Source organism: Terrapene carolina, unplaced genomic scaffold, assembly GCF_002925995.2.
Source record: "Terrapene carolina triunguis isolate 2854851 unplaced genomic scaffold, T_m_triunguis-2.0 Scaffold257, whole genome shotgun sequence".
NCBI lineage: Eukaryota > Metazoa > Chordata > Testudines > Emydidae > Terrapene > Terrapene triunguis.
Genome location: NW_020664608.1, coordinates 59,153 through 75,057, shown reverse-complemented (window position 1 = coordinate 75,057; position 15,905 = coordinate 59,153). Strand labels below are relative to the sequence as shown.

Below are 15,905 nucleotides of genomic sequence, written 5' to 3'. Positions count from 1 at the left end.
GTGGAGAGGCTCCTTCTTTAGCCAGCTGAAGACAAAATGGAGGGGTCTCCCCCAGGGTTAAATAGACTCTCTCTTGTGGGAGGAGACCCCCCTCCTTCCTCCTATGCAAAGTCCAGCTCCAAGATGGAGTTCTGGAGTCACCTGGACAAGTCACATGTCCCTGCATGACTCAGTCTTTACAGGCTGAAGCCATTGCCCACATGGAATCTTGCATGTCTCCAGGAAGACTTCTTATGTGGATTGGAGCATTCCAAGATGCATTGTTCCCTGATCAGGTACTTAACCTGGCGAATTCCTTCCTAAAGAAGCTGACCAAATGCCTCCCAAAGCTTACTTAGAAACCAAGCAAGCATACAGCCCATATTCTTAACCTCAAGTAGAAAATGATATATATATGTACAAATAGGATGAATAGATATAGTAGACCATAACCTTTACGGAGATATGTTACCTGGCACAGGCAGCACAAAACATATTCCAGTTATGTCATACATACATTTATAAGCACCCCCTCCCCATAAAGCCTTATGGGGTACACTGTCACAGTATTTTGTCCAGAACTGGATACAGTATTCCAGTTGAGGCCTTAGCAGTGCTGAGCAGAGTGGTAGAATGACTTCTCGTGTCTTGGTTATAGCACTCCTGCTTATACATGCGAGAATGTTGTTCGTGTTTTTTGCAACAGTATTAAATTGTTGAGTCCTAATTAGTTTGTAATCCACTACAACCCCCAGATCCTTTTCCACAGTACTCCTCCTTAGGCAGTCCTTTCCCATTTTATAGTTGTGCAGTTGATTATTTCTTCTTAAGTGTAGTACTTTGTATTTATCCTTATTGCATTTCATTCCATTCATTTCAGATCATTTTTCCAGTTTGCCAGGATCATTTTGAATTCTAATATTGTCCTCCAAAGCGCTTGCAGCCCCTCCCAGTTTGGTGTTCTCTGCAAACTTTATAAGTGTGCTCTCTATGCCATTATTGAAACTCGCGACCAGGGTCCCAGGAGTGCCACGCTGAGATTGCTCACTTAGGGCAAGCTGCAAAGAATGGGGCAGACGATCCCCAAAGCTGGTGGTTATTCTGATACTTAGATGTACCATGCCAGCAACAAAACAGCTTCCACAATACCTTACTAGATACCCAGAAGCAGAAAAGGCAGTTCCCTTAAAACACCCCAGCCTTGGGCTTTTTCCCAGACAGCCAAGTCAAATATGGTGAGGATTACTGAAAATCTTGTTCATCATATAAAAAAGTTCTACCAATCACAAAGGATCAGACACATTACCCACCAGGTTAATGAATATTTCAGATCTTACCCAAATACACACTTACAGCCAATTCTTAATAACTAAACTAAGATTTATTAAAAAAGAAGAGAGAGAGTGTATTGGTTAAAAGATCATTATACATACAGACTTGAATAAAATTCTTAGGTCAGTTTTATAGTAGAGACGGTGGGCTTCTGAGTTGCACAGAGTTCTTTCAGAATTAGTCCATAGGTTCAGTCCAATGTTCCATATCAGGGCGATCCAAAATGAAATTGGAGACCTCTGTTTTTCAGCTTACATTGAAGGGCCCCACTGGATAATACCCTTCCATGTTGACTGTGAACCATTGACAACTACTCTCTGATTGTGGTTTTCCAACCAGTTGTGCACCCACTTTATTGTAGGTTCATCTAGGCTATTTCCCTAGTTTGCTTATGATAAGATCATGTGCCAAAAGTCAAAATATGTCACATCTACTGCTACCCCCCATCCACAAGACTTGTTAAACTGGCAACGAAGAATATTAGGTTGTCTTGACATTATTTATTCTTGAGAAATCCAAGTTGACAGTTGCTTCTCACCTTATTTACTTCAAGAATTTACAAATTGATTGTTTGATTATTTGGTCCAGTATCTTTCCTGTTACCAAAATTAAGCTGACTGCTCTATAATTCCTTGGACTGTCCTCATTCCCTTTTTATAGAGAGGTACTTTATTTGCCCTTTTCCAGTTCTCTGGGATATCTCCCATCCTTTGTGAGTCCTCAGAGATGATCACCAATGGCTCATGGTTCTGTTCAACCAGTTCCTTTAGTTTTCTTGGATGTCTTTCATCAGGCCCTGCTGCTTTTAAGACATCTTCAAAAATTATCACTTATGACTCAGAGATATCTTCCACCAGGTCCTTAATGAGCTTACTTTGCAGTTTATGTTAGATATTAGGAAAAACTTTCTAACTGTAAGGATAATTATGCTTGGGAATAGGCTTCCAAGGGATGTTGTGGATTCCTCATCATTGGAAGTTTTAAAAAAACAGGTTGGACAAACACCTGTGAGGGATGGTCTAGGTTTGCTTGATCCTGTCATAGCACAGAGGGCTGGACTTGATAACTTCTTGAGTTCTCTTCCAGCCCTTCTTTTCTGTCATTCTGTGCTTTCTTCCATGCTGCTCCTTGCTCTTTGGAGGAACTCCCCATAAACATCCCGAGACCTCCCAGGTTATCCTCCTTCCCATCCCTCCGTACAACTCCCCGGTTCCATGAAGCTTTCAAACACATGACAGTGGTTAAGCGGGTTGTGTGCTCAGATCACTATCTATCAGGGTGACAAATGTTGTCTTATTGTTTCCTTGTGATTCCCCTGTCACTATTCATGGCCATTGCACCTGTATTCCCCCTCTGTGGTCCAGCAAGGGCACCCACTCTTAGGCTGCCCAGACGTCACCTCTCAGGTAGAAACCCACATCTCTCTCTCTCTCTCCTGACTGGGGTATCTCCAGGCTGCACAGCTCCCTGCCTACCCTGTGAGTTCACCAGCAAGGCAGATCCTCTCAGCAGTCTTGCTTTGCCTTCCTTCCTCAGAGGCTATGAACAGCGTAACAGCCTCCAGTTAAGCTACCAGACCGCCCTTTCCCAGCAAACAACGATTCTCAGGATAAAAGCATTACAGAAAGAACATATTAAAAACAATAAAGGAACTTATACACATGCTAATAAGCTTACCTGAGAGCACCCCAACCCCAACAAGGGCTCAGGCAGGGGAACAGACCTTCAAACCCCACCAAGAGTTTTTTCTGTGATTGTTAGCTCAGAACAAGCATGCCTGTGCATCTGTAAGTCACCCTTTTATCTAGTTTGGGCCTCTGAACTTTACTCCTGGGGGAATTCTGCGCCATTGTATGTGCGCAGAATTCATGTGCCGCACAGAATTTTTTTTCTCTGTAGAACATACATTCAGCCAGAGATGTGCTGCAGTTATACCGTTCGCCCACCAGGGGCTGCTGTGGTGCCAGTACAGAGAGCAGTCGCTCTTGGGCACAAGCGGCTCCAGCTGCAGATAGGGAAGAGGAAAGGCTAGGGTCCTCACAGTGCCGTACCCATGGAGCCCGGTCAGGAGGCACAGGATATGGGGGGATGGACAGCGTGAGGCACATGGGGCTGCTGGGAAATCACAGACTGGGGTTCAAGAGCTAGTGGGGTGACAGACTGGGGTAGGGGCTGAAAGGGAGTGGGGGTTCAGGGACACATGGGGAGGGGAGTGACAGAGTGGGGGTGCAGGGCCACATGGGGACATTTCTGTATTGTAGTTTACATTAATTATTACTCAGAGTTCTGTATTAATATTTCTTGTAATTAATCTATTTGTCAAAAAACATTTCCCGAATCTTTTTTGTTGTCTGTATTGTTAAAATCTTAAATTATGTACAGAAATTTTAATTTTTTGTGCAGAGTTACCCAGGAGTAGAACTTGTGTTCATGTCATAGGTGATCAGCAGCCAATGGTTTCTTCTCAGAGTGCAGCTTCCATAGGTTTTGGGTGGAGATGAGAAGTTGCCGTCCCCTTCTCCCAAGTATTTCCTAGGAATCTCATTTACATTTGTCTAGCACGTTGTTTCAAAGAGTCTTTTGAAGCTCATAAGACTTCCTAGGGTTTATGTTAGCCAGGTCACCTCCCTGGAGACGTTAAAGACCATCCCATGGTAATACATACACATTCATATTTTTAATAAAATAAACTCCAAGGATACTGAGAACTTAATTCAGTAAGGTTTGACTTAATTCAATAAGAATGGTCCAAGATATCACAGGAAACTGTGTCACACCTGTGTCTGTCTGTATCCATCTTTCTCTTCTCTTATTCTTTGGTTCTCAGATCTTTAGTGCAGAGACCAGTTTCTGTTTGTAGAATGTCCAGCAGAATGGGATCCTAGTCCATGAATAGCGTTACTAGGTGCTACGGTGACAGGAATAGTAAATGATGATAATAATGGGGAGGTTCTGGGCAATGGGAGGGAGGGTGTTAGAGAGCGGGGAGAGGAACATTTGGGGCAAAGACCTCCTACGAGCTGGGAGCAGTGGTAAGGGGTAGGGATGCCATGGAATAGCTGCTGTAGGGAGGATGCTGTGGAGGACGGGACACAATGGAAACCAAGGATCTGGAAGGGTTGGTGCTGGTTAGAGGGTGCTCCAGGAAATAGGGGTGCTTGCAATGGGAGGGAGTAAAGGGACACATTTCTGGCAGGAGCTCTTGGGAATCAGGACTAAGGAACAATTGAGATAATGGGATGAGGGTTGGGGAGCAGATAATTTGGGAGACCTGGTAGCAAGGAGGGGTGTGGGCCATGGGAGGAGAGGCGAGAACCCAAGAAGAAATTTTTCCTTGGGTCCCTGGAGGTGTGGAAGAGTGAGAGCAGTTAGAGGAAGGAGTGTGGGGGGGGTCATAGAGATTGGCAGGGCTAGCTGCCTCTCTGTGCCCTTCCTCATCTCTCTGAGTGTCCCCCCTCAGCTGTCAGGTCTCAGGCCTTTCTCTCTGTCCTGCAGTGACTGTGGCCCTCTCTCTGTCAGTATGAAGCAGTTCTAGGGGGACTTCCCCTCTGGCTGGAGTCTTCCCTTTCTGCGACATGGAGTTACCTGCTCTGGGTTTTAAGAGCCCTTTTGCTCGTGAGTGTCTGGCTGTGTATTGATGTGGAAAAAGTGACCCACGCATCATTTTGATCAGAGACTCAAGCCTGAGGCCCGTTTATTGCAATACATACCAACGCGTTGGGGGTAGCAGTTAGAAACCACTCCCCCGATCTGGAGTACACTTTGCCCTTTTAAAGCCGAAAACCGCAAACATATTACAAGTTACACGTTATTTATGAGAATAGGAGAGTTAGGGTCTTTTTGCCCTTCTCGGCACCCCTTTCGCAATGTTCTCGGAATAGGGTGCTATTTGAGTGGAGGGCATTTTGGTGGTTTCTGATACTGGCATTGTCTTGCTTCATTTGGGGTGCCTATTATGCAAGTGTTCCAGTCAGGGTGCAGTTTACAGAAAGGGAGTTTATGCACTCGGAGAAAGGGGGGTTTAGGGGCACTTAAACGAGAGGGATGATTGGTTGTTTTTTTAAGTATAACCTTACTTATTACTTCACACAAGCGGTTATTATATTTCGCCAGCCGTAAACACACACGCTATTATTATTGCTGCTAGGGCTTTTTATCCTTCCCTTTCCCTGGCCCCCCTCCCTCCTCTGGTCATAACCCTTGACTGTCACTGACAGGGAGCACAACACTTAGCTTGGATCGGGCTTGTGGCCTGCAGGGTGGGCCTATGTCGATCTAAGGCTTAATCTAATCGGGCTGGCTAGATTTTTCCCCACAGTATGTTCCTAGTAGACATGGGCACAGCTAAATACCTCATAAGAAGAGTGCCCTGAACCTTTGAGCCCCTGGGGAGCTGGCCCCAGGATTTTACTGCTTTAAAATGGGCTGGGGTTAAAATAACAGAACTTTTTGTGTGTGAGACAAAAGTCCCATGAATTCACCTGATCTCACTTGTCTTCTTTCCCCTTAGCAGGGTTTCCAGTTTCTCAACTTGATGTCCTCTCCCAGCTGGAAAAAGGGGAAGAGTTGTTTTCCACAGATCTCCAGGACTCAGAGGAAAGAAAGCTCCTGAGAAGCAGCTATACAGGTGAGGGATCATTAAACCAACTCAGTGCCTGAAGAAAAGAGCTGGGATTCCCAACAAAGACCTTGTGAGCTCTCTGTGTTCACGCTTGTTCCCAGCAAGTGTCATATCCTCAGGGCAGATGTTGCTGACAGCTTCCTACTCATCCTGACTAACTCCTGGCAGTATCTCCTTCCCCAAACTTCCTTCTCCTAAAGTGTTTGGATAGGAACTGAATGCAGAATTGATCCCCCCTCTCTCCCCTTTAAGAAAGAGTTTGGGGAAATTCAATCCCTAATTTTTTCCATTGCCAGCTGTTCTTTTGGTTTTTCCATTCCTGTTTCTGAGATTTTTCTTTCTCTGTCTTGCAGGTGAGGGGATGGTGAGAGAGACCATGGACCAGAATCCTCAGCAGGAAGACGATGAAGTGGAACCACAAGGGTCTTTATTGCAAAGATGCAAAGGGAGTATGTCCAGGACTTGTGAGCAGGGAAAAGCCTGTGAGAGTCAGCACAGGCCAGAGAAGCAGCAGGGAAACCAGCCAATGCAGAAAGTTGGTAAATCTGTTAATTATCAGGGAACTCACAAAGGCCACAAGGAAACCATGTCCCAGCAGAGAATCCCCATGGGAGAGAGAAATAACACACGTGTTGAATGTGGGAAAAAGTTCAGTAGGCGCTCACACCTTGTTAAACATGAGAGAATCCATAAAGGGGAGAAACCCTATGAATGCTGTGAGTGTGGGAAAACCTTCACTGAACGCTCAAACCTTATTAAACATCAGAGGATCCACACAGGGGAGAAACCCTATGAATGCTGTGAGTGCGGGAAAACTTTTTCTCGGAGCTCAGCCCTTATTTACCATTGGAGAATCCACACAGGGGAGAAACCCTATGAATGCTGCGAGTGTGGGAAAACCTTCCCACAGAGCTCAGCCCTTATTAGCCATCAGAGGATCCACACTGGGGACAAACCATATGAATGTTGTGAGTGCAGGAAAACCTTCCTTTGGCACTCTGACCTTATTAGACATCAGAGGATCCACACAGGTGAGAAACCCTATGAATGTTGTGAGTGCGGGAAAACCTTCACTGAGCGCGCAAGCCTTATTAAACATCACAGGATCCACACAGGGGAGAAACCCTATGAATGTTGTGAGTGCAGGAAAACTTTCTCTCGGAGCTCTGCCCTTATTAAACATCAGAGAATCCATACAGGGGAGAAACCCTATGAATGCTTTGACTGTGGGAAAAGTTTCACTACCAGGTCAAACCTTGTTACACATCAAATGATCCACACAGGGGAGAAACCCTATGAATGTTGTGAGTGTGGGAAAACCTTCGCTCGGAGCTCAGCCTTTATTAACCATCAGAGGATCCATACAGGGGAGAAACCCTATGAATGCTGTGACTGTGGAAAGAAATTCACTGAGCGTTCAACCCTTATTACCCATCAGAGGATCCATACAGGGGAAAGGCCCTATGAATGCAGAGAGTGTGGGAAAACCTTCACACAGCGCTCAGCCCTTGTTACCCATCAGAGGATCCACACTGGGGACAAACCATATGAATGTTATGAGTGCAGGAAAACCTTCCCTCAGAGCTCAGCCCTTATTAGACATCAGAGGATCCACACAGGTGAGCAACCCTATGAATGCTGTGAGTGTGGGAAAACCTTTGCTCGGCGCTCACACCTTATTAGACATCAGAGGATCCACACAGGGGAGAAACCCTATGAATGCTGTGAGTGTGGGAAAATCTTCGCTCGGAGCTCAGCCTTAATTAACCATCAGAGGATCCATACAGGGGAAAAACCCTATAAATGCTGTGAGTGTGGAAAAACCTTCGCTTGGAGCTCAGCCTTAATTAACCATCAGAGGATCCACACAGGGAAGAAACCCTATGAATGCTGTGAGTGTGGGAAAACTTTCACTGAGCGCTCAACCCTTATTAAGCATCAGAGGATCCATACACGGGAAAGGCCCTATGAATGCAGAGAGTGTGGGAAAACCTTCCCTCAGAGCTCAGCCCTTACTAGCCATCAGAGGATCCACACTGGGGACAAACCATATAAATGCTGTGAGTGCAGGAAAACCTTCCTTCGGCACTCTGACCTTATTAGACATCAGAGGATCCACGCGGGAGAGAGATCCTATGAATGCTCCAAGTGTGGGAAATTCTTCCATCAAAGCTCAGCCTTTGTTTATCATCAGAGAAGCTGCAAGGGAGATAAAAACCATAAAACCCTTGTCTAGAGCTGAGGAAAGATTTTATTTTCCGTTTGCTAATTCCCACATAGTGAGCTTAAAAGAAGTTTTGTGTCCCCATGGTCTTTCAGTTCCCCCAGCTGAGTTATGTGCTTTTCCCTTTTGTAGCTCACCCTCCCTTGGGGGGAATCCCCCCGTCTTTTTCAGCAACTCCTTTGTCCTATGTCATGGAAGTGTGTCCCTCCAACTGGAATTTCAGTCAATCCCAGGTGGGGGAACCAGGAGTGACCTCAACTAGGTACATGGAGGCCTACATGGGCCTTGACTCCACTAGGATTTTCCATGGAGTTAGCTAGCTTCAATTACCTATCCTAATGTAAAAACACAAGTATTTTTTCAATTAAAAAATACCCCATATATGGTGGCCAAGATCATTTAGAAAATTTCCTCAACACCTGGCATAACCTCCATCACTTTTCCTAGTCTAAACATATTTGGAGTATCACATTTATACTTTTCCTCCCACTGCAAAGAAATTGTTAGTCACCAGGTTCCCATACTAGGGACAGATTGTCTCATTCCCAGTTGTTCTCACATTACACTGGGTTGTGCTGAAAGTTTTTCTACCATTTTTCCATATTAAATACATTTAAATATAACAAAGAGAAGGAGCAGGTTTAGAGATGATGGGGGGGGGGGGGAATTTCAACCTCTGAGACACCTGAAGAAGAAGTGGTGAGTTGGAGGGATTCTCACATTCCGAATTACCCCAGCAATGTTTCCTATGTTTGAGCCAGATAGAATTTATCTTCTCCACTTTCTACACCTCCACCTGTCATTATGTCTTATGATTCAGTGTTCTCAGCCCTCTGCTTGGGAATCACATTTTATTTTCTTTGATCATAAAACAATATTTTCGAAACTGAGATGACAGTGTCACAGACTTGCAAGGGGAATTTGAATGGATGTCAAACACAGCATGATCACTGGGAGTTGAAATCCCAGTTTCCAACTGTTGGGAAAGCCAATATATTGATTTCAGTTGCCACACAGAATACAAACGGAACAGTGCTCACTTTATATTATTTTATTACAAATATTTTCTATAAATAGAAAATAAATAGTATTTTTCAATTCACCTAATACAAATAATGTAGTACAATCTCTATCACGAAAGTTGAACTTGCAAATGTAAAATTATATACAAAAAATAATTGCACTAAAAAAAACCAATTTAAAACTTTAGAGCCAACAAGTCTACTCAGTCCTAGTTCTTGTTCAGTTTGTTTGTTTGTTTACATTTACAGGAGGTAATGCTGCCTGCTTCTTGTTTACAATGTCACCTGAAAGTGACAACAGGTGTTTGCATGGCACTGTTGTAGCTGGCGTCGCAAGCTATTTACGTGCTAGATGCACTAAAGATGCATATGTCCCTTCATGCTTCAACCATCCTTCCAGAGGTCATGCGTCCAGGCCAATAACGGGTTCTGCTTGATAACGATCCACAGCAGTGTGGATCAACACATATTCATTTTCATCATCAGAATCAGATGCCACCAGCAGAAAGTTGATTTTTTTTTTTGGTGGTTCAGTTCTGTAGTTTCTGCATTGAAGTGTTGCTCTTTTAAGACTTCTGAAAGCATGCTGCACACCTCATTCCTCTCCGATTTTGGAAGGCACTTCAGATTCGTAAAACTTTGGTCGAGTGCTGTAGCTATCTTTAGAAATCTCACCACTGGTACCTTCTTAGCGTTTTGTCAAATCTGAAGTGAAAGTGTTCTTAAAACGAACAACATGTGCTGGGTCATCATCCAAGATTGCTATAACATGAACTATATGGCGGAATGCAGGTAAAACAGAGCAGGAGACATACAATTCTCCCCCAAGGAGCTCAGTCACAAATTTAATTAATGCATTGTTTGAATGAGCGTCATCAGCATGGAAGCATCTCATCTGGAATGGTGGCCGAAGCATGAAGGGGCATACAAATGTTTAGCATATCTGGCACATAAATACCTTGCAATGCTGGCTACAAAAGTGCCATGCAAACACCTGTTCTCACTTTCAGGTGATGTAAATTAGAAGCAGGCAGCATTATGTCTTGTAAATGTAAAGAAACTTGTTTGTCTTGTCAATTGGCTGAACAATAAGTAGGACTGAATGGACTTGTTGGCTCTAAAGTTTTACATTGTTTTGTTTTTTGAGTGCTTTATGTAACAAAAAAAATCTACATTTGTAAGTTGCACTTTCATGATAAAGAGATTGCTCTTCAGTACTTGTATGAGGTGAATTGAAAAATACAATTTCTTTGTTTATCATTTTTACAGTGCCAATATTTGTAATAAAAAATAATATAATAAAGTGAGCAGTGCACACTTTGTATTCTGCATTGTAATTGAAATCAATACATTTGAAAATACAGAAAAATATCCAAAAATATGTAATAAATTTCAATTAACAGTGCGATTAATCGCGATTCATTTTTTTGAGTTAATCGTGTGAGTTAACTGTGATTAATTGAGAGCCCTAAATAAAATTCAATAGTAATGAGTGAAGCAGGTTTGAACGGCTCAGAGGAGAATGCAATGGGAGAATCTCTTGTCTTGATTCTGAGTCATCACATTTAACCTGCTCTGGAATTTCTAGTTATATGAAATTAGAAACTTAATTTCTGGTTATGTGAATCTTATACCTCTGTGATGGTTTTTTTGTTTGTTTGTTTGTTTTTGTTTTTGAGGGTCATTTGGTCATATAACCAGATGTTAGTTTGATTCGCCAGACTATAGCTTAGATTTTTGGGGGAATTTTATTGGGGAATTCGTATTTTATTTTTGCTTTTCCCCTACCCCTTCCATGATGACATGGAGAAACTTCAAGTTCAGTTCAGTCAACAGGAGATAATACTGCAAGCTATTGGACGTGTTACTAACTGTTTTTATATCTCCCATCTGAAATGATGAACAACAGCACACCCCAAATTGTGAAACTAACTGAAATAACTGAATACAATCACAGTGTTGTTCAATTATTTAAGGTCAATCTTGTCTCAGATGATCTGGGGAGAGAATTCCACAGGAAGTGACTAGGAACTGGGCAAAAGGCCCATGTATTTGTTTCCCAAGGCAGTTGTGACCCAGGCTCTTGTGACAGACTATACCCCTGTGTTCACACCCTACACATTAATGCAGTAATTTTTGTACAAGGCATGTCTTCTCGGATACCATTTAAAATTCATCATTTGCTAATCAACAATATCATGGCAAAATACACATATCAGTGTTATATGTGAAGTAATAAAAACAAGCTGAAATCATGCCTACTAGAATGCTACCCAGATAAATCTGGGGAGTGGTGAAAACAGTTCCTCAGAGACAAAGGGCAGTTGATGCCTCAGCCAGGTGTAAAGAAGGCTGATGGACCATTACCTGCTAAGTGCCCATTCTTTGGCAGGAAAGGTGGCATGGGCAAAAAAAAACAGTATGGAGTTCCCTTCCACACAGATTGCCTGTAGCCTTGCTCCCAGCTGGAAATGCTTCTCAAAGTGGGGACAGGGCTATAAAAAGAAGGGGCAGATACCCCCAAAACATCCCTTGCTTCTCCTACCCATTGCATTCTCTGCATCGGAGATGACAAAATGACACTACCATTGAGCTTTGATGGAGGGGTCCTGACCGAAAGAGTTTGGTCAGTAAGACTACTGAAGCATCTGCTGAGAAAAATCTGCTTTGAAACTGAGATAATTTCTTAGGAATACATTAGTAAGCATTTTATCTTTATTTTTCTTGAAACCATTTACGACTTTTATGCCTCATTTCCTGTACTCTCATAAAATCCCTCTTTGTAGTTATTAAACAACTTTTCTGTTTTATATAAGCCAGTGTGTTTAAACTGAAGTTTCTGAGTCGCTATTTGAAATAATAAACTGACAGATTATTCTCTTAAAGGTTTATTGGTCTCCAAATATTGTGTGCTGTCCAGGAGAGGGCTGGGCAGTACAGGACATACATTTCTGGGGGAAGACTGGGAGTGTGTTGGGGGGTCACCGTGCAGTATAACCAAGGCTGGGGAGAGGCAGAGTGTAACCCAAGTGTGGCTGGCAGGCTACACTTACACACACTCAGGGTGAGTCTTTCATGCTGGAAGGCTATTTGTGAGTGGCCTAGGTGGGATCTATTTCATCAAGGCATTGTAAGGCACCCAGGGTTTGGGGGCAGGGGCGACACCGCTGCTCATTAGTCTGGATGGTATCCTGGTATGTCACAGCTTTACAGAAGTTTACGTTTGATGTCATCTCCTACCTAATCCAATAATTTGGGGAAAGCTATCCCGACTCATGGAGATGTGGAGAAAATAGAACTGTGGTTTTTTTTGTTGAACTCACTCCTCAGTAGGAACTGCAAATGTGTGTAAAATACAATCAGTGTTGAAGGTGAGAGGTGCAGGAAAATAAGTAATGGTTTTTGCTTAGAAACTCCACCTCAGATAGTTAAATTAATGGAGATATCCTATTTCCTAGAACTTGAAGGGACCTTGAAAGGTCATCAAGTCCAGCCCCCTGCCTTCACTAGCAGGACCAAGTACTGATTTTGCCCCAGATTCCTAAGTGGCCCCCTCAAGGATTGAACTCATAACCCTGGGTTTAGCAGGCCAATGCTCAAACCACTGAGCTATCCCTCCCCCCGTTAACAGAGATTGTGAGCCCGACTTGTGTCTAATTCCTGACTGACATCTGTGCCACCAGTTCAGAGAAATGCTGTTATTTCTATTCCCTTAGCCCTAGAAGCCCCAGTCACAGACTAGACCCCTGTTGTGCTAGATGATGTACAAACACAGAAAAGGAAGACGGCCCTGGCCATGAGGAGCAGACAGACGCAGGATGGGGAAGGGGTAGAACACACCAGCAGAGTAAACAGTGTGAGGGCAGCCAATGGCATGTGAGTGCCACAGAGTGTTGTTCGGTTTAATCAGGAGGGGCCCAGGTGAAGGTAAGGGAGAAGGCCACTGATGCGGAAAAGACAGGGGGATGGGTTGGTGAGAAGAGGGTAAAAAGAATGACGCTCAGGAGAAGAGATTGGGAGATAGACGGGAAGATGGCTCAAACAGTCTGTCAGTACATGGCAGAAAGTCAAGTCAAACTGTAGAAAAGTCTCAATCTTGGGAGGACCAGAGGTCCCCTGCTTTGGCTGCTTCTGCTCCTCCTGGCTGCAGGGGCACCATTTAGGGGGAGCATGTAGGGGCTCTAGCCCTCCCTGAGTTTCATACCTGAAGTCAGCTCACAGCGCATGCCCTAGCCCCAGACAGAGCTCTTAACTGCAACACAGCTTGAGGGTGATATGTCATGAGTTCGGTGCTGCTCCCAGCTTCCACTTTTGGGGCGGGGAGTTTGTTTATAACCATAAGAACGGCCATACTGGGTCAGACCAAAGGTCCATCTAGCCCAGTATCCTGTCTTCTGACAGTGGCCAGTGCCAGGGGCCCCACAGGGAATGAACAGAACAGGTAATCATCAAATGATCCATCCCGTCACCCACTCCCAGCTTCTGGCAAACAGAGGCTAGGGACACCATCCCCTGTCCATCCTGGCTAATAGTCATTGAACTTATGGATTTACCCAGAGGCCCCCTTATATCCCAGTGGTGGGCATACCCTTTGACTGTGTCAGAATGGATTTTGTTGGGCCACTAGAAAAGAGCAAAATGAGAGCAGTTACAGCACCTCCTGCAGGACTTCCCGGACGTCTTGTCAACCCGCCCCGGACGGACCGTCATAAGCCATCACATCGCAACACCCCTGGGACAGAGAGTGACGGATGACCATTGGCCTCTTCCCTGGAAGATGTGGACTGCCGTCTGCCAGGAACTGGAGGAGATGCTCAAGATGGGAGTGGTTGAACAATCATGAAGCGAATGGTGGAGCCCAATCATCTTGGTCCCAAAACCAGATAGGAACATCTGATTTTGCATCAGTTTCCAAAAGGTCAATGCTATCTTCTGGTTTGATGCATACCTGATGCCACACATCGAAGAACTCCTAGAGCAGGTAGGGAGAGCCAAATATCTGTCGATCCTGGACTTAACGAAAGGGTATTGGCAGATACCCCTGACGCCAAACTCCCGGGCGAATACTGCCCTTCCCACACCATATGACCTCTTCCAGTTCATCACAATGCCATTTGGGCTACAATCACACCCCACCCCACCCGACCTGACTAAGAGCTCCCAGCCCCAGCAAGTGCGTTGGGCTGACCAAACTGAAGAGACCTTTCAGACTCTGACTCCCGTGCTAGCAGTTTCTTTAGTCCTCATACTTCCAGCTCCAAACCAAATGCCTCAGAAGGGGGACTGGGGGCCATCCTGTCTCAGGAAGTAGACGGGGAAGAACACCCCATTTTGTATCTGAGCCATAAGTTGTTTCCCAGAGAAACCCATTATTCAATGATTGAGAAAGAGGCTTTGGCCATGAATTGGGCTTTTGATGCCCTACGTTATTATTTACTTTGCAGCACCTTCACATTCATTACTGCTCATGCACCCCTCAGATGGTTACACAGCATGAAGGAGACAAATCCCCAGATAATGCGTTGGTACTTCTCCCTCCAGCCATATGACTTCTGCGTATGTCATCGACTGGGTAAGGCCCAGGCCAATGCAGACTTCTTCTCTAGGTTGGGAGGGGAGGAGACGGACTGCTTTTTGGGGTCCATCTTGGGGGGGGTCTTGTGTGATGGGGCATTGTGATGGGGTTGGGACTCACCACCTCCCGCTGGTCACTCCTTTGTGTCAGGGGTCTGGTGCAGTACGCTACTGCCATGTCCAATGGCTGGATGCACATGCAAGGGGGGGACCCAGGCCCACCCTCCACACTGGGTCCCAACCCAGGGACCCTTTGGCGGCAGCCTTCCTGCCCTCCTCCTCTCCCCTTGTGCGTCTCTCTCCCTGGGCCACTTTCCCTTCGGCCCCTTTGCACCGGTTAGGCCCTTCCCTCAGGGCCTGCAGCCTGGCAGGTAGCGGGCTGGAGTTCCCTTCAGCTCCCCAGAGCCTGCCTAGCACTGCGCTGTCCCAGGTGCTAGTCTCCTTGCACAGGAGACAGACCTTCACCCTTTGAAGGCCTGCGCTCCTGTGCAGCCTTTATGTAGGGCCTAGCCTAGCCCTGATTGGCCAGCTCTACCCTCGGCCCTGATTGGCTGCCGGCCTGCGCAGCTGCTCTGGCCTATTCTAGCCCCTTCTCGCATGAAGGTGAGGCAGCCGCCCCACCACAGGCATACATAACCCCTTCTGGACTAGGCTGGGGTAACCCCACACTATGGACGGAGGAGTTCCTGCCTCTCAGACCATACTAGGCATACTCCAAGCGCTATGCTAGTATAAAAGGGAGCAGCCCGGTTCAGGCTGGGTTGACCACCAGAGAAGGAGGATCTTTGGGCGAGGCTCCAGCTGAGGAGCCGTCTCAGCCCTTTCCTGCTGGAGCCAGAGATCCTGAGATCCGGCCCAAAGATCTGTTGCCATCAGGATCCCAGGGAGTTACCTGCGCTGAGGAGCCCGGAGCCCTTGGTCCCTTCATGGACTGCAGCTTCAGGAAGTTCGGTATCTCCTACCCGTGTGAGGTCAGCGTGATCCAGTGGCATTCCTCGCTGACCCAGTGCTGGCCCAGTCCATTAGTTAAAAGCCCTGGGTTAGGGCTCGGTGGAGTCAGAGGGGCCCCCCCACCTGGGCCGCCACACCCCCTCCGCTGTTGGCTGCTAGGCCACACTGCCCTGCATCTGGGGGCTGCTATATGGACTCTGGC

General features: G+C 45.7%; 1 protein-coding gene across 1 annotated transcript; it reads left to right on the top strand.

Annotated features, from left to right (window-relative positions):
- Positions 1-5,829: 5,829 nt before the first annotated feature.
- Positions 5,830-9,161, top strand: LOC113405139 (zinc finger protein 883-like). Its single transcript, XM_029912837.1, has 2 exons — positions 5,830-5,938; positions 6,286-9,161. Exon 2 carries the CDS (start codon positions 6,294-6,296, stop codon positions 8,166-8,168), a length of 1,875 nt encoding a protein of 624 aa, XP_029768697.1. The 5' UTR covers positions 5,830-5,938; positions 6,286-6,293; the 3' UTR covers positions 8,169-9,161.
- The last annotated feature ends 6,744 nt before the right edge of the window (positions 9,162-15,905 follow it).

Bases quoted from the DNA above. Each gene is read 5' to 3' on its own strand.
- LOC113405139 (XM_029912837.1), top strand. From the start codon at position 6,294: ATGGTGAGAGAGACCATGGACCAGAATCCTCAGCAGGAAGACGATGAA.